At 44.2% G+C, this 24004-nt stretch overlaps 1 protein-coding gene and 1 long non-coding RNA gene across 7 annotated transcripts in view; one reads left to right on the top strand and one right to left on the bottom strand.

The window, feature by feature from the left end:
• LOC113951031 overlaps positions 1-14539 on the top strand; it is a 75904-nt gene extending 61365 nt beyond the window's left edge. For 5 of the 6 annotated variants that reach the window (XR_003528999.1, XR_003529003.1, XR_003529001.1 and 2 more), the window contains one exon: positions 6581-7094. This is a non-coding gene — a long non-coding RNA (uncharacterized LOC113951031). Of the gene's footprint in view, positions 1-6580; positions 7095-12021 lie in introns of those variants that run through there. The other variant, XR_003529002.1, reaches the window with a different exon arrangement.
• Positions 14540-16525: 1986 nt separating this feature from the next.
• HMGB1 (high mobility group box 1) lies at positions 16526-22295 on the bottom strand. Its single transcript, XM_027651495.1, has 4 exons — positions 22096-22295; positions 21678-21823; positions 20524-20698; positions 16526-18495 (listed from the first exon to the last, which is right to left on the bottom strand). Exons 1-4 carry the CDS (start codon positions 22243-22245, stop codon positions 18319-18321), a joined length of 648 nt encoding a protein of 215 aa, XP_027507296.1. The 5' UTR covers positions 22246-22295; the 3' UTR covers positions 16526-18318.
• Between the last annotated feature and the right edge of the window lie 1709 nt (positions 22296-24004).

Raw genomic sequence — 24004 nt, 5'->3', positions numbered from 1 at the left:
TGCAGAGTTGTTCCTGTGCTCTTATCCCTGCCCCCAATACTCTCCCTTCAAATACTCTCCCTTCATACTGTAGGCACTCACTGCAGATCTCAAGGATTATCAGAAGCAATAAGCAGCTCTCAGACAGCAATTGCAATTATGCTTCTACAGCTGTGATTGTCCACAGCCGTGCTTTCTGTCTTCCTCCAGAGCAACGGAGGAAGGCTGAAGAAGGCAATACATCCATATGTGCTTTCCTAAATCTAATCTGGCATCCTTCTGGCTTTCCTAGCCTCTGAAGAGCAAAGTGCACATTTGTGCTGTTCATAGCACTGCTGCCTGATAACTAATATCTGATCTAATAGGTGAAGCACTGCAGCACCTGGGGAGAACAGGAGCGGGTTCCCTTTGATCCGCAGGGCACATCTTTCAGCACAGCTGTGCAGCCAGGTAAAAAGCTGTCAGGATTCTTGTTTTCTTCTTTTTTTCAAAGTAAATCTCAAGTCTCATACTCACGGCCTCTGGCAGGCCTCCATGTACAAATATAATTACTATTTATTATTTATACAGGAACAGAGAAAGGCCATTGCTTTACGACAGTGTAATAAAATGGGTCACTGCTCCCTGTAGGCTTTGAAGCCCAGGACATGATCCAGTGGAGGTAAAAAATAGGACTCCAGGCACTGAAAAGGGATTGCTATAGTGGATCCCTTTGCAAAGACCAGACTGAAATGCACTGAAACATGCCTACAAAGCACAGGTATGACTTTACAGGGGAAAAGGAGTCCAACTGCCTCCCTCCAACAGTGGTGTTATGGGGAAGCTGAGCACTGCTCCACCAACACCCATGGGGATCAACTGACTGGGGGACCTGCTGGTATTGCACTGGTTTTGCCTGAGTAAAGCCATCTGCCCCTTAAAATAAATTACTTACCTGCCCCCCTATTGCTCCTCTTGCCCCACCTCTACCCACTATTATCTGTCCTTGTCCCTGGAGTCTCCATTGAGACCAAGGCAGGGCAGAAGGTGATGTGCCATGAGGAGGAGGGTGACAAGATGGATTCAGCACAAAGTTGTTCTTTACATTTCCAGAATGTCATCTCAGCCCCCATTGCTATCCTCAGGTCCAGCACTTCATGGCCACCCCCGCAGCTTGTTCCCCAGGATGCTGGGAGGAGCTCAGTTTGGAATGCAGTAAGGGAGAGAGGACAGCATGGAGAAGGCCACTGAGACCTCCTAGAGGCCAGAGAACATCTAGGGGCAGGTAGAGACTTCAACAGCTGAGCCACTATCTCAATACCCAACCTGTGTTGCAAGGAACCTGGGTGCACCCCATCAGCTCCATTCACTCCAACAGGGATTTGGGGACATAAGCATATATGGTGAGCAAGAAGGGCTCATGTTTGCTCTTTGGTTCCCTATAGAGGCATTTTAACACCTTGCAGAGGGATTAGGGGACAGGCAAGCACAGCATGGGTGGAAAGCAAGGTGCTAACAAAGCCTGCGGAGCAGCCAGCAATGCCACAACATCTCTTTTCCCCGTGCAGTGGCAGCAACCATTTGTCTCCTATCCCAAATGGAGCAGCCCCCCAGCAAGCCAGCTGTCCTTCAAGGATGACACGGCTCTTCCGGGCTCTCACTTGTTCACGCAAGGCTGATTCAAAAAACATGTTGGCAGAAGATGTTACGAACCTTTCAAAATCTCTGTTCATACTGTGGCACTTCCTCCTCTCCATCCTCAGGCAGGAATCACACAGGTCTGGACCACGTTCCCCAGCCCTGGAGCCTCAGCAAGCAGAAGCTGGTGCCTAGCAGCAAGTCGTCCCAATTACTTCTTTTGAAAACACTTTCACCAAATAGTTGATTAATCCTACAAAGTGCTCACCCCAAGCACTGTGTGCCACGTACAAGGATCGTGCGCCCACCACCTAGGGAGAGGATGAGGTCTGAGCTCCTCCCACAAGCCTTAATGGCTGAGGGGAAAAGGGATGTTATCAGGAAAGGCAATGCTTATACTGGGGAAAAAAGTCACATGATATAATTCTCATCCATCTAGATTCCTCATACGCAAGACATGGAAACAAAAAGACATCCTTACGCTCTTTTTATATGGAATTTTCATCAGAAAAATGGAAAGCATGTTAAAAAAAAATAGGAAGGATGTTGGGAATCTTACCAAAGATGCCTTAAATCTCTTAGCATGCCTTACCAGCTCTGTTAGCCCACTGACTGCCTGGACCCTGTGCCCTGGAGCTCAAGGGAAAAGGCAGCTGCACCCAGAGCAGGTTTTTCTCTAGGCAGTGTTCACACAGCTGAAGCAAAGACACAAGAGAAAGTGCTGGTGGTCCTGAATGCTTTTCTGAGCAGCTGCAAGCAGAAATGGTTTCTCCCACAGTTTTTTGGAATAGCATCACAGTAGTGTGGCTGCCAGCACAGCCACAAGATCCCCACTTGACGATGAAGGTTTGCATCCAAGGGGACACTGGAGCACACTCTGACATGGCAACCCATCCTCCTCTGGGACAGAAACCACTCAGTACTGAACCTACAACCACCCATGACAACCTTGACGCTGCCCCTTGGTCCCGCCTGCCCAAATAATTCAGTAGTAACTCTCCACCTCCACGCACCCCACTACAACCACGTATTTTTCCCAAGTGTTTAGCAAATGTAACCTCTGTGTTTTATACCTTTCAGTCATTGATCAAGCTGATGTGTTTCTCTTTTGGACAAATAGTCATTACATCTGAAAGTTTATGACTGGGCTTTGAAGTCAATGTTCTCTGAGATGAAGGAGAAAGTTCACACTTCTATTGCTTCCAGTCCCTCTGGCTGCAGACCAGATAAGACAGTGATGCCTTCAATTTGAAAGTAATGAGTATTTTTGGAGACAGAAAAGCCAAAAGACTTCTTAATGTAATAATGGCTTGAATAGTGCTATAGTGCTCAGCAAAATGCTGGAAAAGGAGGGAAATGAATCCAGGAAACCTATGGGTGCCTCAGACCTGTTATTTCTCTGTTTACTGTCTAAGTTTCCTGTAAGGTTGTGTTTTCTTTCCTCCACTTTTGCTGTTGTTGCAACCACATTGACTCAGGTTGTTCACAAGCCACTATTTTCTGCCAACAACCTGTGGGGAAAAACAGCGTCTGCAGACAAAGAGTTTTTTCCTGAGTATTAGCAGGTCCCTCCCTCTAATTGTCCATGAATAGGTAAAGAAAATGCTGTTTTACAGCACATTCCATTAACAGGCAAGAACAAGTGTTTAATCTGGAGAGTGTTAAGGTGTCCAGTTCCTTCACACTGGTTTGGAAATTGCAGCCTCAGTGTGACCTTTTCAAGCCTCCTTCTTATCCTTCTTCCTAGTGCAGTATCAGCTAAGCCCGAGGGAGCTGGATCCTCCAGCCTTCACTGGGAGAAGGCTTTTAGCATCTCTGCCTGAGAGGATTTCAAGAGGCACTCTGTACAGAATGCACAGAGCCAGAGTATCACTGCCTGCAAGCTCCAGTGGGAGTAAGCAAGGCTGAAAGGACTTTGGAGAGTTCCCAACGTTGGTTGGATGAGGCTCTGGAAAACCCCATCCCTCTCCAAAGATGGTAGAGCCACCACCTGAGTAGATGTGCCTGTGCATGCCTACATCCTGCTCCCCTGCCCACCATATCCCTCTGGGCCTCTTAACTCAGAAGTGGCTTTTCCATTTGACCCCACCAGTCATGAGACAGGCCAAAAAAAGAAATGCTAGGGACATCTACATGTACGTCTCAGCTGAGGTTATCTGAACCTGTGCTAGGGAGATGTGAAATGTAGTTATGAAAGGAAATCCTGCAGAGCGTGCACAGGTATCCCTAGCACTTTGATACTGCTAACAAGTGGATGCTTGTACAACTAAAATACCTTCTGAAATGTGATTTACAAAATGCAGAGATTTTTAATAATTTGGAACTGAATTACATTCCTGGTGTAGTATGTTAGAGGAAGGATCAGCGTACTGCAGCTCACAGCTGGGCAGCTAAACCCACTTCTCCCATTCATTTAACTGTCTTTGATTTGTTTCTCCTAAATATTCAGCTGAAATTCAGCTGGCTGGCATCGGCCATGTTCAGATCAGTAAGGTATCATAGGACAAATGCAGTGCTCTTTGTTAAGTACAATTTGGTACCTGACTGGAGGGATTACAGGCCCCCACAGCAAACCCCACTTTTTCCTCCTATTGCAGAGGACAAGCGCTGCTGGGAACTAACAGCCAAGCAGCACAAGGCCCTCAAGCCTCCCTGGCACAACCACAAGGATCATTCAGAAAATCCCTCCAGGAGGTGATAAAAAACACCAGGGTGCCACCAGCATCCCCCAGACCAACTGACAGTCCCTCTATCACTGCAGACCTGCAGCATCCTTTGCCAAAAGCAGTAGTTTCCTTTCATTGACATCTGTGCTGCTCATTTGCCTCTGTCAGAATGACCAAGTGACTGGATGGGCTCTGGGGGATTTCTGTTGATCCTCCTCCATGTCTTGGCAATGGGATCTGCCTCACTGAACACTCAAGAAATTACTCCCTCCTTTATTTTACTCCATTTAATCTTTTGCTAGATAAATTCGACTTACTGTTAACTGTGCCACCCGACAGCAGAGGTTATGTTTGCTGCTGGTTTAGTTTCCAAGTAATTTAAATAAACAACTGAACCATAAGGAGAAACTATTAAACATCCTTTTCCCCTGAACATCATGATGTGCCAGGCCATTAATATTTCTTTATCACTGCAAACTTTGAGGCTCAAAATCCATGCCTTGGATTGTTGAACAGGATAATTATGAAACATTTTCAACTACTGAGCTAATGAGCACTAAATCCTGCATTGTGGTGAATGTGATGTTGTGCGAGTTTCCTCGAGAAATTTGGGCCTGCAATTAAGCAGGGAGGTATTACATCTTCTAAGGTGACATCAGCCACTCTTGTCCTGATATTAAAAGGCAGCCAATGCCCCTTCCAGTTTTCCCAGGCAATCAGCAGACAGAAAATCAGTGCTGTGCTTGGGAACATCAGCATCAGGAGGTGCAAAGGTGGTTGTCCTGCTACAGGTGTCGAGGCTAACCTCTGGGAACAAGCCCCAGTATAACACCCCCTCTCTGTCAGTGAATACCCAGTCTTTCCTTCAGAAGCACCTATAAGCACTTGGCAGTGTGGTGCCACACTGGGGGCATGATGGATTCATCTCCCCCCTCAGGGGAATTTGGGGATTGGAAGCCAGATTAGGGGCTTTGATGATTTTCGCTCCTTCCTCTAGGGAAGGCAGGGCCAGCAGGAGGAAGGGGCTGGATACCAGAGGCACTGGAGCATCCCTTGGAGTATCCGTGGCACCAGGACATCCCATTGTGTGGCTTCTGCTTGGCTTGTGCTGCCTGCTCACTCTCATTTTCAGAGGGTGGCATATCTGAAAGCAAAGCTCTGTACTCCTCGGAGGAGACACTCTGGAGAACACTAGCCTGTTCCCCAACTCCAGTGCAAAGTAATTTTGTTTCACCATAAAAAAAAATCTTACTGCCCAACACGAAGCAGGTTTGGAACAGCCCCTGAGAGGTGCAGAGCTCTGCATCCCATTAGGGCTGCCTGGAGGAAGCTGGACACAGTTTTTATTAAATCAAGTTCAGTCGATGCTTAAAGAAGGGCTTTTTTGAACTAGGAGCTGAACCTCATGTTTGGTGCCCTGCCAAGCTCAGGATAGTGTGAGGAGGAAAAGGAGATGTATTTTTGGACTGCATGTCTGCGAACAGGCTGTTAGATAAAATTAAAGAGGCTGTTTATAAAGAATCTGCTGGTGCTGAAGCAGATGTGGAGGCCCTAGTTTACGACAAGATATATTTCTGGAGTTGGCATGAACAATCAATTTCATTCAGGACTTTCCTCATGCTGTAATGATTTGTTGGTTTGGGTTTGATTTTTTTTTTCTTTTCATTATTTTAACTGAAGCTGGCACAATGCCCTCATTACTTGTGATAAACTTGTTTGTTTACTTATGTCGTGGTAACCGGAGAGCTGGACTTAGGCTCTGCTTCCTTGGATGCTGTTCGCTTCCTACCAGAGCATTTGGGGTTGTTTGACACTGGCAGCAAAGCAGAAATACACCATTTCCTTATTTTCTTGCCGTGTTGCTTGTGGATGATGAACACTTTGGCTCCCCCAGGCTCCTGAGCAGGCAGCCATAAGACCTTCTCTTACTGAAACCCCACAGCACAAGGACCCCCAGCCCTGCTCATGCCTGGCAGGCACAAAGGCAAAATACCTTTACAGAAGTCAACAGAGCTACTTCCTAGAATCACAGAATGGTTTGGGTTGGAAAGGACCTCTAAAGGCCATCTAGTCCAAACCCCCAGCAATGAGCAGGGGCCTTGAATGTCTCCAGGGATGGGGAATCTACCACCTCCCTGGGCAGATCCCAGAGCAAACATCTGAGTGTTCTTCTGAACTGATGTTATTCTTTACTAAGCTATGTTTACCATCCAAGAAAATGCTTTGGTTTGTGCTTAATTTTACATGAATACATGGAATGTGTTTATTAGTTACTCTTACACTCTTACAGTGTTTTAAAAACATTCTGCTTTCCTCAGCATTGCAGGCAGCAAAGGCATTGCTGTGCTTTTACAAGAAAAATCAAGAGCGCAAGAGCACATTTTGAAGTGAAGGCACATTGTCAATAATTATGCACGGTTTGGGTTTGTGCTGTCTTGCCACTCATCCTTGGATCCTACACTGAGTCCTGACTTTCTTATGGCACAGATAATAACTTAAAAGAAAGAAACCCAACAGAATTTCCACGATCTATATCTACAGCATCACACATGGAAGACATAACATTTGATGGTAAATTTTTGCTTTGACGTTATAGTAGAAGTTAAGGGAAAAGGTGTCATCCTTGGCCTAGAGTTTCATAAGTGCCACAGGCAGATGGGCTCTTTTAAACCTTCTTCTCCTCTTCCAAAAGGAGAAACTCACAATCTGGACTCAATTGAACCTTAAAGCCATAAAATTCCAGGTTCCAATAAATCTTCATTTTATATAAACACATCCAGCATATATCATAACAGAAACCATAAAAGAAATTAAACATGTGTGGGTCACATACTCTGTTGGATGCTCCTTAATAGTTTTGCAAAATCAGTGGAATAACGAGGTGCAGTTTTGCTCTATGAAGTTATGGTATCTCCCTGCAGCACAGTTGGGCTGCCCAGGGTGCCCACCCAGAACATAAGCAAACACATGGGGGAGGAGCTGGCAGCTCCACTCCCACATCTTCTTCATCCTTTCCCAGTGCAGATAAGGTGGGCTGCAGCCAGCATCACCAAAGGCCCAAGGCCTGTCCTTGGCTTCAGATGCTGGAGTGATGGCCTGCTCCACACGGCCCAGTGGGCATCCCACACATCTTTCCTTTGGGAGGCCCCGCAAAGTGGGCATTTGCTCCACCAGCCCCAGTGAGTGCCAAGGCCATGGTGAACAAAAGCACTGTAAAATCAAAGGAAAGGAAAAGTAAAGCGATATCTGGGGGGAGGATATGCCTGCCTATTCCCATGAAGTGGAAATGCAAAGCAAAACCAAAAGGAGCTGGGATCACACTGCAGAGGCTTTAACAAGGTCTTTTTCAGGGCTTTAAAAAAATTATTCATATGATGTAATCTTGACATTTCCTGTCTCACTGGTGAGTTCCTCGGATCAAACACCCGGAACACCGGCAGCTTGTCACCACCTCGTGCAGCTCCTATTACCCGCGGCATCCCGTGGGACACAGGAGGAGAGAGGCGCAGGGGTCTGGGACAGCAGGCAGCATCCTGCACCCCTCTGCCTGTGCTCCTCCTTGCCCTGGCTGGGTGATGCACTGAGCACACACCTTCCTTTTTAGAAATTCCCCTTAATTTTGAGGGTTGAGGTTTAAGGCTCTCTGCCAGAGGTCCTGCACCCAGAAGCCTTGGCAAGGAGACTAAAGCCTGTGAGGACCCTGGCAAGGACAGACCCTCAAACTTTATAACAATATATAATCTATGTTTTTCAATCTATTGTATAATGGCAATTATACAAAATTCCAGGTGACTTGCTGGAGTAGTCATGACCAAGTCCAAAAGCAAGCAAAGCTCTATAAATTTTGGGAATCTTCTCATCATGAAGATTCATCAAGGTTCTGCTAGCAGAAGCTGAAACTAGAAAGTTAGGGGGGAAAGGGAAAAAAAAAATCCAGCACACCTTATTAGCATTTTGTCAAGCATTGGAACAGGCTTCCCAGGGAAGTGGTGGAGTTGCCAACCCTGGAGGTATTTAAAGATGTGTGTTGTGGCACTTTAATCCTAGATTTGGCAGTTCTGGGTTAACAGTTGGACTCAATGGTCTTAAAGGTCCTTTCCAACCTAAGTGATTCTATGATCCTTTGATTTTATGGAAGTATTTCAGTTCATATTCAGAGCTCATTTAACATCTTCTTATTCTCCTGAATTCGAGGTCTCAGGGAAAATGCCTATAAGAGCAATGGGATGTCTGTCCAGGAGGTTCAAAACCGTGGGTCGGAGCAGCATTTCCTAGCTGTGGAATGTGACAAGACTGCCATGGAGTCTCAATACCAGGATGAACAGTGGGCAGGTAGGTGGTGCATCCTGGGTTTCCAAAAGGAGCCCCGAGAGCCCCACTCAACACCTGCCACTCATGGGGATGGGGGGACAATGGGGCCATGTGGGTGATGGACCCATTGGGCTGGCAGGGATGCAGTGGGGGAAAGTCCAGGAGCCAGGTCATCTTGTACCGTTATCTCTTTGCAATTCTCTGACTATCCAGCACCACAAGCATCCCTGCATTTTCCATCAACCCCTGGAAATGGAATACATTAAATCTGGCAGCTCAGTTACAACAACAAAATATGAAAGCACAGTCTTACTTACGCCCCACTCTGACCACTGCCCCCAGCAGCGTCGCTGGTATAGGTAACATTTTGCAGTTCCTGGTCTCAGGGTACCTGCTTCAAGTCACAGAATCACAGAACATGTTCAGCTGGAAGGGACCTACCAGGAACATTGAGTCCAACTCCTGGCCCTGCACAGGACAATCCCCAAGAGTCACACCATGTGCCTGAGAGTATTGTCCAAACACTTCTTGAACTCTGTCAGGCTTGGTGCTGTGACCACTTCCATGGGGAGCCTGTTCCAGTGCTCAACCACCCTCTGGGTGAAGAACCTTTTTCTAGTATACAACCTAAACCTCCCCTGACACAACTTCAGGCCATTCCCATGGGTTCTGTCACTGGTCACCACAGAGAAGAGATCAGTGCCTCCCTCTCCTCTTTCCCTCACGAGGAAGTTGTAGACTGCGATGAGGTCTCCCCTCAGTCTCCTCTTCTCCAGGCTGAACAGGCCAAGTGACCTCAGCCAATCCTCACACAGCTTCCCCTCAAAGCTGTTCACCATCTTTGTTGTCCTCTTTTGGATGCTCTCTATGAGCTCAATATCTTTCTTATATTGTGGTGCCCAAAACTGTACACAATATTCAAGGTGAGGCCGCACCAGTGCAGTCGGCTCCATCGTCATCACAGCTCCTCCCTCCCTCACAGCAACTCGCTGGCACGTGATGAAAATCATCTGTGTAGAATGTAAGTCTTCTTGAAGGAGTGGAGGGTTTTTTTATAGGGATGAACTATTGAGTCAACCTCAGTATTTCACTGCCCTGAGGAACTGCAGCTTTTTGGAAAATCATTCTTTTAACCACATTTGCTGTTGGCTGCATTGGCAGTGTGTGGTTGAGTCAGCCAGTGCCACACAGATTCCATGATCTCCCAAGGCTGTCAGTGTGCACATCCTCATGGGAAAATGCTGGGACAGAATCAGTCTCTCCAGCTCAGGGGATGCCACAACCACAGGGGACTCAGCAGGTCACATGGCAAACCCACATCCTGACTTGAGATCCTCCAACATCTGCTGTAGTGGGTAGAAGGATTAAAAACACAGACTCTTCCCAGAATTTGTTATCTGGATCTCCAAAGACTGTCCAAATTTGGTTTGCTCAGGAGCTCTCTATTATTAATTACCCTAAAATGAATAAAATCAAAGGCAAGCAATGAAGGACCTGTCTGGGAAGCACTCATACCATGATGAGAGACTCCAGGCAGTTCTTCCCCACCTTCTCTTCCTCACCATGGAACCACTGGCAAATCAGACGTCTGGAGATGAGTCACCTGGAGGCTGCAAGTGCCAGGGGATTGGGTTGGTGGGACCTGCAGGGGTAACCCTTCTTGTCTTGGCCAGGATGGACCTGGCAGGCTCAGGCTGGCAGCACCTTTGCTGTGCGTAAACAGGGGAGTTGCAGTTTAGAGGTTAATGCAATTCCCCTCTTAGAAAGTATTTAGAAAGGGCATTTAAAAGGGTATCACTGACTAGTTTAATGCAGCATCAGCGTAGTTTTAGAGGTAGTATTAAAAAATTTTAATTTTATTATTAAAAAGAATATATATTTTGATTTCCATGCAAACAGGGTAAGTAATTGATGGAGGATGTTGCAACCCGTCCAGTGCAGCCCTGCACAGCAGAAAGAGAAAGTGAAACAAATCCCTCAGTGCAAGCTGTAAAGCCTTCAGGCAAGCAGGGAGACAGCAAGGCCAGGAGCCTTTGGCAGTGCTCCTGCCTGCCTGCTGCCTGCTGCCTGCTCCCTGCCCGCTGCCTGCCCCGGGCCGCCAAGGCTGGGTAGCGGAGTTATTAGCAGAGATTAGTTAAGCTGCACCACTGCTTTGGTTTCCTAGACTTGTATTCACATAATCCTCCAAGTCTTGTATTAACACACATTGGTTGGGTTTGGTTATTAGCTTAATTATATCACATGTTCTGGCTTTTTATATTCACTTAGAGACGTATTGTGGTATTTTCAGACTTTGGTCACTTCAATTTTATTATTACAGGTGGCTCAAATAAATTTTCACTAACTTGTTCATGTATACTTTTTAAAGAGAACAGTAAAAAGAACAGTTTAGAGCTTTGTTGGAGTTTTTGAATAAGGATAAGGAGCAGCTTCCCTATCAGTTGTACAATTATGGTCTCCACTTCACTTCAACCCTCACATTAAATGCATCATTCCAAGGCCAGAAAAATCAACTTACCTGACAGATGCAGATATTCGGATACACAAATCAACTATTTATTACATATATTTCAGGTCATTTGAATTGTGTTACACATCCCCATTTCCACATTTCTTTCCTGTGTTTTGCTTCACTGAAGTGCTTCACAAAGCTGTATGCATGTAATCTGCCTCACACAAACAACTTTCCAAGGTTAATTTATTACCAATTAATTTGAGGTGCTCAACACCTTTGCAAAGACTGGGGTGAATGCTCGAATTCTACAGCTGAAAATCAAATACAGGTTTTACTGTATTAATCAATAGTCTGATTTAAAAAAATAAATAAGGAACATGATTAGTAATCTTTTGGTATTTGGATACCGACCCAAAAGCAAGTGGAAAAGGGAGAAAGCCTAATGACCACAACCCTTTTTAGGAGCAAAGCTACACAACGTGCAGCACAGTAGGTTCTCTCTGAAGCATTTTTTAAAGTCTTCTGTGGGACAAAGGAGTTGTCCTGAACTTTTATTGTTTTAAAATTAATGTGAAAAAATGGGAAAATAGGGAGTTTCCTCTGCAAAAGTCATGGACCAGTGATTAAGCACAGGGGATATCAACTTGAATTCAACTTTTGAGAGCACTGAACAGAGAAAAGTCCATGTAAAATTCCCAGTTTGCAAGTTTACCTTTGAAAAACCACCTGCGGAGCCTCCTCTGCCTTTTACCCTTTTTCATTAAGTCCAGGTGGTCATGGTGCTGCAAGATTTTTGCACGCTGCAGGCACGAGCCATGGCTTGGAGCAGTGCTCTGGGATGTGTAGTCTCCTTGTTTATATTTCAGTGCTACGCATGATTAATCCTCCATTTCATTCATTGTCTTTTTACTTCTCTGCTACTGGGAACAGTAAATAAGAGGGAAGTTGTAACAAGAGCCTCCCTTTTATTCAGAGACCTTTTGTTTCCTGCAGGCTGGCGGCTTTGAAAAAAATCACAGCTCCATTGTGCTCCAAAGGCATATTGAATGATTCAGATGGAAAGAAAAGCCCACGTCAGTAGGAACAGGGGACTCAAATACGAGCGTTGAGGCCAGCAGAGCAGAGGCATCAATCCCAGGCAGTAGCACATCCTGGCAATGCTGCACCCTGTGACAGCACTGACATTATGGTTTCCCCCTCTCTGTTGTGGGTGTGTGGAAGGCAGGTGCTGCTCCCGGTATTAGGGGTGTCCCTGAGCACCCCTGGTACCACAGGAATGGCACTGATTGCCTGAGGGTGGTGGGGCAGCAGGACAACACTCCTGTCCTACCTGGGGAGTGCAGATCCAGCCTCCAGCAGCTGGGGGGGGAGGTGAACTCACTGCTTCCTCCTGGAGCAGGGCTGGCAGCAGTGGATGTCAGGCAGGGCAGGAGGAAGGGGATACGGTCACCACCGAGTGACCCCTAGCAGAGGCAGAACCTCAGTGCTCCTGAGTGGAATCAGAGCATGAAGTGCTAGACACGTTATTGCTGCCACTGAACATCTGGTGCAAATGCTCCCCAAAAATAGATAATTTCCTTCTTCCACCTCAAAGGAAACAGTGTTGGAAGGAGTCTCAGTCATAGCTGGGCTGGTGCAAGGAAGGGTCCCTGCCATAGGTGGGTTTACTGGCAGCCTCCTACTTGGAGACTGTTACACCTCCTGGCGAGTGACTCTTGGACCAGCCATCAGTCCCAGGTAGGATCCAAGGGGTTAGTCCTGTGAAATGCCCTGACACCCACATAGGTGCTGTGACTCTCAGCCCCTGCCTCAAAGTACGAACCCACTAGCACTTTGCCACTGGTGGGTGACAAAGCAAACCCAAAGCCTTCAGTCCCAAAAACCTGCTGTTAAAGCTGCTCCTGTGCTGAGGGGCTCAGGCTGTGATCAGTCCTCACCTGCATTTCCCAGTTCCAGTTTTACATTACAGTGCTAGTTCACAGCACCTTCCTTATTGGCAGGCATCAGTAGAAATGCGTGTCAACAAAACCGAAGCGAGTGTAAGCGCTGCTGCAGACAAGTCTAATAAAATATGAGTCACTGTTATTCAATCATTTACCAGCGCACGTTCTACAACAAAGTTCTCTCCTCTAGGATCACCACCACACAAATTTGAGAGTTTTTTTTTTTAAAGAGAACTGTGATTTTACTTTTAACTGCGTAGCTGAGTCTTCAGAGGGCTGGTGCCTGTTATCCCTGCTTGCAGCCCGGTGCTCTGCTCCCTGTGCATCTGACATTTTCAAGCCAGGTGTGCGGCACCAAGCCCTGGCACGACCCATGACTTGTGCTCGGCATGGTGTGGCCATGGGCAAGAGTTCCACATCGTCCTTCCTCCTGGCAGTTTTCACGCCTCCCCACCACCAGGAGCGAACAGGCAGCAAGGCAGGGGCTGCCAGGGAAACCCCCCACTCCAGTTGCCATCAGTGGCCCTGCACTGCTGCACGCCTTCATCATCTGTAGTGCCACTGGTTGGTGTTTAGGGATAGGCATTTTCCCCCTGGGCTGGGATGGTTTTTAATTTTTGGTAACAAATGCACTTGACAAACATGGCAGCACATGTCCTTAGTTTCCCCTCCGTAAGCCTAATTTTTTGAATGGCATCTTGCAAGAAGCATTTAAATGGTGACCTCTTGCTACTGTAAGATATGTGGGGAGATGGTCCTTTCCAGGCATTCAAGCTGTAGTGCTTGGTCTTTCTTGTTTTTACCAGGGAACTTTTGGGAGGTCAGAAATATAGGAATTGAGGTTTTGCTGCCTTAGCAGGTGAAAGGCTGCTGGAAGCATGCAGATGAACTTCCTTTGTGCCAAATGACTGTCATTTAAGTCAAACACTTTTTAACAACAGAAGCAAGATTTTAAAAGGGCGTAGCTAAAAACCCCCACATTTGCTTGTCCTCCTTGCTCTGTGCTGCTGTGCTATCTCTCCGCTTAGCTTGATCTTGAGCACTCCTGCTGCAGGGAAGGCTTGAGCTTCTGATGTGGCAAACAGGTAGACTAAGCTAATTTAGCGCTTAAGTCTTTTATTCCATCATAAAGTGGGAAAAGGGAAGGCTCTTCTCTCTTGCGGGTCACCTCTAATAGCAATTGCTTCAGCAAGATGGATTTCAAAATTAGGTGCTCTTGAAGCAGAAGCCACACTGTATTTTTCAGCAGCACAAAGCAGCCGTAAGAGCAATCTGACCTTCATTCTTCATAATAAATTCATTGGGGGAAAAAATCCATCTTTGTTTTTCAGCTTGAAGTACTGTCAAAAGAAAAGCCGGGGCACGACATATACAAAATAAAAAGTACAAGACAACTTCAGCAAAATGATAAAAAACTCTCAGAGATTTACTTTTCCTGTTTTTTCTTATTCCAGTATCGGAAGAAAGTCTGACAGCTTGTCTACAAGTACATTATTTTGGAATAAAGGCTGGTGTTAATTTAAAGTGAATCTATTCTAGACTAAATTAATACCATCTCAAAAGTGGTTTTCAGATGTAGGGTGCAATCCAGTAGCAAAGTCTGAGGAAAACACATACCCACACTTAGGTACCATGTTGGACTAACACATTTGTAAAACGTCCCTTAATGTATTTCAGGTGCTAAAATAATGTCTACTGCAGCCTGACAAAGGAAAATGGCACACACTGTTATTTTCTTCTAAAGCAGCCCCAAAAAGATGTGATCTGTAGTCAAGGGCAGACCTGTAAGCTAAAGAATATCATAAAGCAATGTTGTTTGACAGTATTTGGCATTTTTGTTATTAATGAAACAACTGGTACATTTGAGTCCTAAAAGCCTGTAGCTAGTCAGTTGCTAATGGTACAGCATGGAAACAGTGAAAATTAATCGTCTCTGGTATTAAATACTATCTTTGTATTTTGCCATGTCTCTGTTACAGACACTGTATTGAATAACACATTATAACCCAACAGAGCACATTGTCTTTATTCCTTTAATCTCCTGTCAGGCATAGCTGGGAAGGCAGAATGGGAATGTTTACTCTAACAGGTCTAACCCTTAGGCTAGCAAGAATTAGGAGAGCTTTTTTCCAAGCTGAGCTTGTCACCCATCTAGAGAACCTAATGCTGTGGCTGCAGTCTGCCTGGCTCCTCTTCTGGAGGAGTCACTGAAATCCATCTTGCCGCTTTCTAGCAAGCCTAAACCCAGCTATTACTCAGTCCTTCTCATCCTTCACGTTGGGCTGGTTACACTGATAAAAGCAGCTGTGAAGAGACTCAGTGTCGGCAGTGCCAACAGCACCCTAATTAGGCTGCAGAAATCAGCCACTTTATACCCATTAGTTTAGCTTTGCAGGGGCCCATCTGCGTGGACAGAAACTTTTTGTGAAATTAGCTCAACTTTTTACTACGGCTGGTGTGATTGCTGAAAGCTCGGCAGAAGAGATGAACACTGCCTCTGTTTAGTTAAACCAGTTTAAAGTTACAGAGTGTACCTAGATGGCAGGTGGCTGCAGCTGTACCTCCTTTCAGGACCAACTCGAGATAAAAAGCCATAAAATCATTCTGGCTCCATTTGGCATTCAAGGTATCATTACTACCACTTATTAACATTCAAGTTCTCTCCAGACCAAAACATTTTTGTTGTTTAGAACAGGAAAAGCCTTTTTTCTCCTCTATATCAGGCATTTAGCATTTATGTGAAGGTTAAACGTGTAGGAAATGCTTTTTTACTGTTTTGACAGTGATGCCAGTGCTGTCTAATTCCCTTGTAGGCAACCACTGCCTAAACAATTGCAATTTCACTGCTCATTATTCCCCAGAAAGCAGTCACTTTTAAAGATCAAGGGAAGGCATATTTAAGCTCAAATGTCAGTAGTAACTGACCTAAGATCAAGGAATCTTAGAACAGTCAAGTCTAACCTATCTGTGTCAAGAATCAGAGTTTTGACCAAGAGGATTATTTAAGTGCTGGTGCTGCTCCCACCCAACATCAGCCTCTGCAGCACAAAACAGGCAGTTCTAGCATTTATAGTTATTGTATTACCTACCCTCTTCAGCCTTGACACACTTTATCAATGTTCTAACCCCAAAGACAAGGCATAGGCCACGCCTGGCTGCCAGATAAGCGCTCGCTACACTTTTTAAGTTCAGTCGAATCCTCTAGGTTACCTCTTGTCAGCATCAAGCACTGAGAACAATGGCACAAGATTATAGGGATCTCTTTTAGTATGTTTGTTCCAAGAACAAGAAATGTGTCTACTTTCCTCTGATGACCTGGTGAAACAAAAAAACCCTTCAGCACAGAAAATTTATTTATCATCAGTTACGAGCATTTGAATGTGTAATATCCAGTTTAAGGAGGAAAAAAAGTCTGTCTGTCCTAAGCTTTCTATAGAGACCTTGCAAACAGCATTATTCTTCTGCTTGAAACAGAAAGCAGGAATGTACATATCTGAGAACACCAACACACAAAAAACCCCCAAATCCTTCGGATATTAAGTGAGCCATTTAACTTAAGTATTTAAAACCTCTGCAATTATTAGTTTATTAGTATCATCCAGGATTTCAGATGTTCAATATTTCTCCTGAAGTTATACATAAATGCAAATTGAAATAAGAATCTGAAAGTCAAAATTGTATAACAAAACAATACTCCATCACAAAAGCGTGTAAAATTACAAGAATGCTTTTTTTTTTTTTTAAACACTGGCACTTAAGAGAACCATAATTTTGTAACCACAAAATTGCCAAATTGTCCCCCAAACTGGTAAGCAGGTATATGTGAAAATAGTTACAGCTGCCAGCACTTGAAGTTTTACTAAATATGCAAAAAACCCCTTAGCTTTGGTTTTGGAAGAGAACTGTATTTGACCAAATTAGACATTGTTGGTATACCATAAACATTTAACTTTTTAATGCAAAATTTAATAAAATGTACTTTTCCATACAACTATATTTAACTTAAAAATGGGCAAACATCAAGAGTGCGGTATAAAACCTAACAGGAAAAATACATCTTATCTCATTTTCAATTTGAGACAATATACAACTTTTTTTAAAGGGCTAAAACTAGAATTTCAAGAATACAAATATGAATTTACATAGATTTAACAAATAATAATGGTATCATTTATAGAAATCTTAGAAAGAAAATTCATTTCTTGTGGGCCATTTGCTACCAGGAGTTTCATGGTATAAAGCCCGTGGCCATCACCAGACCTGTCACCAAAAAATAATATGGTCATTTCATGCTTTTAACTTTACACATTTTAGGTACGCTCATCGCTCTCAGGTGTTCAGAGATTTACAAATATAACTTCCATTACATGGTAACAGAGTCACACATGTAAATTTCTCTACACCGGATGGACATACACTCTTCCTATGGGTCCTTCTAGGACGAAATTTAACATTCCCTCCCTCCCCACCCCCCAAAGTATTTAATTTCTGTAAAATTGAACTCTGTACTTCTCAACTCTCCAAGACTGGTAAATTCATGCAACTCGATAGAATATTACATTTCACAAAAATCAGAACAAGTATCAGTTTGCTGAGATTGAATTTTTTTGTTTTGTTTCCAGTTATGGAAGTATATTCTTTCATCATATGCCTATATATTTCTTTTCTTACCCTATCATGATAATGCAGGGTATGCAGATCAAAGCTTTGTTTATCAGCTGGTTATATGAAAGATGAAAACTGTAATATTCCCGTGATCCCATATGGGCATTCAATAAAGCAAAAGATGAGTTCCCCTCAAAAAAAAAAAAAAAAAAAAAAGAGAGAGAGAAAAGAAAAAGTGTGATTCTCAAGGGCACCTATTAAAAGGACAACAATACTAATAAAAAAAAATTGTATTTACTTAGAAGCATTCAGAATGTCAACAAAACAGCTGCAACTTTTTTTCTTCTTTTTTTGCAATTACAGAGTGGTATTCAGTTAACAGAACAACAATTATTTTTATGATGCATCAGAGACAACTGAAGATGAGAAATGAACTACATCCCCGAATATAACTAATTTGTGCTGTGCACCAACAAGAACCTGCTTTATAACTCCCATGCCAATTTACAACCCCCACACTGTACCAGGCAAGGTTAGTGGCCATTGAAATACCACTAAGGACAGGGCTATCTAAAGACACATTCGGTAGTGTGTTAACTATACAAAAAAAGAGACACTGTACAGTTTAAAAACAAATCTTACACAGCCTTACATTTCAATTTTGTTTTCTTTAAAAGGAGTGAATTGTGTACAGGGGGGTTAAATGCTTTATAGACAAGAAAGAAATTGCTCTAAAAGAGACTTATTCATCATCATCATCATCTTCATCCTCCTCTTCTTCCTCCTCTTCATCATCTTCATCCTCTTCATCTTCATCCTCATCTTCCTCTTCCTCCTTCTTCTTCTTGCTCTTCTCAGCCTTGGCAACTACTTTTTTGCCTCCATCAACCTTCCCTTTGGCCCGGTATGCAGCAATATCCTTGGAGAAAAAAAAGCAGGAAGAATCTCAAAGATTTAACCAGCCAAGTGGTCCGAGCCACTTCTAAACAGTACTTATGAAACCAGACCAAGCCAAGTATCTGCCCTTTCTCCACATCCACTGGGGTTGGACTGGGAGCTGCAGCTTCAGTTACAAGGTGAACTGAGGCCCAATGCCAAAGAAAGGGGAACCCTCTAACACAAAAATACTGGCACAAGAGAACACACTGCTTATGACTGCTAAGGTATCTCCACTGTTAGGCTTCTGTGAACAGGCTGGAAAAGCTGCTGCCTCTTATGATAAAGGCACAGCTGAGTCCACTATCCCATAAGGAAACGAAGTAAGGAGACCTCTTAAGGTCGCTTTCTAGCCCAACCTTCTACAATGCCTAAAGAAATGCACAGGAAAACCCTTGTTTGAGGCACAAAACTGGAATTATCCACCCAGAACACATGGAATGACCCAGCCTAACAGTTGCAATGTTATGCCTCAGCGAAGAGCAGTTACACAGAATTCTGCCTAACAGAAATTTACAAAATAAAAGGTACAAGAACTTGATTAAAGGGTAGACAGTGCCACCTTCTGCACACAGTAAATTTATTCCAGTAGTTTATAACGCACAAAACTCAGTTCCTGTTACAGGGAAGTCCGAACCATACCTGGAAGGCCAAATCAGAAAAGCAGTTAAGACCTCCCAACTTTGTGCCAAAACAGTAAGAACAATTAGGTAAGAGAATTGATCTACAAGACTTAAACACACCAGCTACAAAACAACATCAACATGTTTATGCAGATCTTTAAATAGTTCCCATCTAATAAACACTACATCACTAATCTTACAGGTCCCCTGGACTCCCTTGAAGCTCAGCATGAAATTTTGAGAAGATACAATAGCCACTAACTCAAAGGCCAAGCAGTGAAATACCGAGATAACTCCACCTTAAAACCCATTTCTAAGTGTAAGAAATAAACACAATACTAGTGAAAACTAAAGTATCTCTGCATAAAAACTAATAATTCTACCATTTAAAGAAAATGTCTTATGAATTGCCTTGGCTGTATGTACAAACAATTACCATGATACTGTACACGAAGCATCACGTGGGAAAGCTTCCAGACCTGCAACTCCTCGCCAGTACATAATTAAGGCTCAAAGGTTCCACCTTGCTCACTACAGTGCTAAGATTTTAAAATGGATTTGTTTGCCAGCAAAAGCAATACCCAGAGGAAGGTCACGGCACACAAACAGATGCCTGTGCTATACATTAGCTATAGGTGGTCACTGACCCATTGTAAAGCATCATCAGGGGATGCTAATGTGCACACCCCCCCTCCTTTGGTTCCCGCATACTTTGGGATGGGAATTTGCCTCTAGAAGTAAAACCATGAACAGCACAACCCCGTGTGCACAACAGAATTCTACAGCTCCAATTACGACAATGTGACTTAGCTTTAATAATTAAAAAAACTGTATGACAAGCTGCTTTATATGTATAATTAACTAAGTTATAATTACTAGAAGAGATGGACACAAAGTAGGTCTAGGAAAAACACATGTCTAAAACTAGCATCTCCTTAGTGTTTTGTCATTATCCCAAGAATAAATTTTAAAACGCATCGATGCGTATCAATTATCCTAATGTTTAGGGATGCTCATCACTACGGCCAAAATTAGGGAGAACCAATTCATTCTTCACTAGTGTTACTTAATAGTCCCTTAACTCGGATACCACTGTGACCTATGGATTTAATAACAATACAAACACCATGGTGTCTATTGAGCCATTGGTGACAGCCAAAAATTACAGATGAATGCCAATAGTTCAAGACAAATGACTGCAATTTGATGTTACAGCAACAAACCATATGCCCCCTTATGTGGTATTTTTCAACAAATATAATGAAATCTGTAATTACGGATAATATTATAATTTGCAACATCAGGTATCAAGAGTTCATGAGAAGGAAAAAAACTGTCTAAACTGAGACTTGACCCCCCCCAACTATCTCCACAGATATCAATGTTACCTTTTCATACTTCTCCTTCAGCTTAGCAGCCTTTTTTTCATAAGGCTGTTTATCGTCTGCAGCGGTGTTGTTCCACATCTCTCCCAGTTTCTTTGCGACATCTCCAATGGACAGACCAGGATGCTCTCCTTTGATTTTTGGACGAAACTCAGAGCAAAACAAGAAAAAAGCCGAACTACAGAGGAAAAATATGACAAGATTATTTTAATTTTAGACTTCGCTATCACAGCAACTTTTGTGATCTTTGTTACTGTTCCTTAGGAGCATTTCGGAATAGTACCCAAAGTGAGACAAATGTTAATTACAATGGAAGGTATTACAACTGAATGACGTACTTTGTGAACTTATACACACTGCTGTCCCTTAAGTAATGCCACACATCTACTCCCGTTTCTGTCAGGACCCCCTGAAAAGCAAATTTTATATACCGTACACAAGAAAATCTCAAAAAGAAGGAATGAGCGAATAATACCAAGGAGCAAATGTCATGTCAGAACTGTTAAAGGTCAAGGGGCTGCGATATGTGTTATGGAAGTTAAGATTTCCTGATGACAGCATCAGCCCAAATAAGAATGTTAGTTTGCAAAGGAATTTCCCTGTTCCTTTCAGCATTAGCTCCATTTCAAACACACACACAAAAATATATTTGTAGAAAGCATTGGTGTGTAGTAGGAGACAAACCTGAAGCCAGTTGTCATTATGTAGCGGTTGAGGTTTTAACTCTCCAAGCTGGTTTTGAGCAAGATCATCCCTCTAACCTGTTCAGTGTAAAAGTCTCTAATTTTAAACCGACTGCCAACCAAAAATTCTCCTCAAGCCAAGAGGTGATGCCCACAATACTCTACTGCTATATTACACTAGAATTACTCTCTTACTAGAAATCAGAAAAATCAGTCAGCATCACACATCTTCAATTTTTGCATTTACCTTTAAAGGCTGCCATTACTCCAACTTTGATAGTGGGACAGCCTGCCTGAAAATAAAAGCCTAACATTCATAACTAATATCTCAACCTATCTTTAGGCCACCATTCAGGAAAAACGTGTAGTCTGGTATTTCTGAAGCTCCTAAACCTGGAAAAAATTATCATTTTATAGGTACACACCAGTGTGATGATCCTGAACAAGACAACCTAAAACTAGAAATCTACTTACGGAGGCCTCTTCGGTGCATTTGGGTCCTTGAACTTCTTTTTTGTTTCCCCCTTAGGTGGTACATAGTTTTTCATTTCTTTTTCATAACGAAGCTTGTCAGCCTTTGCCATATCTTCAAACTTCCCTTTCTCCTTAGAAGACATAGTCTGGAAGGTAATTAGAATCACAGAATATCTCAGAAGGGATACAGAAGGGTCAAAACACTATTTTAAGATTCAAAAATGTATCGAAGTCCACTTCAAAATTTCAGCTGGGGGAGCTAAAGGTAAGACAAGGACAATGGATAGTTACCACTAATCCTTCAACTGCACTTCGTACTTACCTAAAACCCGAATTTCTAAATAAATCATTTACAACCTCAAATAGTATTTCACACAAAGCAGTCATTTAAGGCTTCTTTTTAAGAAGCTATTCCTACCTTCCATCGTTCTGAGCATTTTTTTGAGAACTCTGAGAAGTTCACTGAAGCATCTGGATGTTTCTTCTTGTGCTCCTCCCGGCAGGTTTGCACAAAGAAGGCATATGAAGACATTTTACCTCTCGGCTTCTTAGGATCGCCTTTGCCCATTTTTGCTGATTTTCTGTAAAAAAGCAAGAGAGACACCTTTAAAACTTGTACTTTCAACAAACTTAGGTAGGAAGTAAGTCACAATGAAGGATCACGCCAAACAAGGCCCACTGGAGCAGTATTCCAAAACCATACAATAGGAAGAAGTTTGCCTTCTGGAAAATTTACTGAAGATTTCTGTCATCCCTCTCTGAGGCAACCTGGACGCAAGCAACCTGAAATCTCAAAGGCCCTTCAAAATGTCCAGTTATGGTTTCCTGCTAACAAAAACTCTCCTTCTAAGAAATCTGAAGGCAAGTACTGCAGTGGAGACTGCACACTATGATTATTACCAGTGTATTAATCATATGTTTGGGCAGAATAAATTCTATCAAGATAAGGGAAAAAGTACCCAAGTATCCTGTCTCAGCTGGCCTTCTGGGTTACTAAATTCTTTCCTTCTACAGCCCATGTTTCTACACCCCTGTAGGCCTTGGGTGTTCACTTACAAAATATATGTATTTTTTATTATTTTCTATGTGTCACGTGACATATATTGTCACTCTCCTTTATGTGTACTGCAAAAACCTACTCTCTCTTTGTATATATACCTAGAAATACAGAAATGAAACACTGCACTTGGTCAAACTTGTTCTAACCTAGGCAGGGAAAGTATGACATTTACACACAGCCTGCAAAGCTCAGTATGAGGACTATCTTATTCTTTCAGGGACTGAAAAATACCTTCCTGGAACTTTCACACCCAAGTCAGACATCTAGACTATTTCCCCATAGCTCCCTGGAAAATGTCACTTGCACCCTAACAAACTCTGCTCTTCAGCAGGAGTTAAAAGAAGAAGAAGAAAAAAAAGTGTGGAAGGAAAAAAAAAATAAAGGCCATGCAGTGCCTGCCCGTACTGCCACAGAAGCTGCATTTCCTATCGGTTTGGCGGATAGACAGAAACAGATTTCTGCTCTGTGACTAAACACGTCCGGTTTGAAGTTTCTATCAAGTAAACAAGAAGGCTGAGGAACCAGGAGCCGCTCCTGCCTGCCATGGAGACGCTTCCAGCGCCAAACGGCACGGAGGCTCGGCTGGGCCGGGGCACTCCCAGCTGGCCGCGGGGTTGGGGGTGAGGGCAGGGGGGGTCTCAAGGCACGGAGGGGCCGCGGGGAGCAATGGGCACCACGGCCGAAGGGCTGGCGTTTAAAAGCCTCCTCCTTCCCGCCATTTTGGACGCTTCCCTGTGAGGGGGCAGAGGGAAACTTCAGAAGTCCCTCAAGAGACCTGCTGGGGGTGAGAGGGAAAAAGGGGGAAAAAAAAGAAAATGAAAAAAAGAAAAAAAGAGTCCCGTTATTAGGGGAAAAGCTGTGGAAGTTTTATTTCGCGTTCAGGCGAGGACTCGCAGCAGGCCGGCGGGCGGCGAGCACATGCCCGGGCGCCGGACACCCACCGGGGTGCGGCTGCCCGCAGGCGGCGACCCCCGGCCCCGGCGGGACAAAGCGCTCTCCCGCCGCCGCCCCCGTCCCCCGAGGCGGGGGGGGACGTCCCCATGCCCGGCCCTGCCCGCTCCGGCCGCCATGAGGCGAGGCAGCCCCGGCCTGCGCTCCCTCCCTCCCTGCCGGCCGCGACGCCGCAGCGGCGGTGTCGGCGGGAGCGGCCGCCATGGCGCAGGCTCCTGGCGGAGGAGGTCACCCGCCGCCGAGCCTCCTTCCATTTTGTGCGCTGAGGAGCAGAGCCGGCCGCTCCCCACCCCCCCCCGCCGCCACCACACCCCCC

This window comes from Corapipo altera, unplaced genomic scaffold (genome assembly GCF_003945725.1).
Source record: "Corapipo altera isolate COAL_440 unplaced genomic scaffold, ASM394572v1 0, whole genome shotgun sequence".
NCBI classification, from domain to species: domain Eukaryota; kingdom Metazoa; phylum Chordata; class Aves; order Passeriformes; family Pipridae; genus Corapipo; species Corapipo altera.
Note: the sequence above shows the minus strand (reverse complement) of the source record. Positions and strands in the feature narration are given on the sequence as shown.

Bases quoted from the DNA above. Each gene is read 5' to 3' on its own strand.
- HMGB1 (XM_027651495.1), bottom strand. From the start codon at position 22,245: ATGGGCAAAGGCGATCCTAAGAAGCCGAGAGGTAAAATGTCTTCATAT. The intron at 21,824-22,095 runs GTAGGAATAGCT...ATTACCTTCCAG, and splicing joins AATGCTCAGAACGATGGAAG to ACTATGTCTTCTAAGGAGAA. The intron at 20,699-21,677 runs GTAAGTAGATTT...TTTCCTCTGTAG, and splicing joins AATGCACCGAAGAGGCCTCC to TTCGGCTTTTTTCTTGTTTT.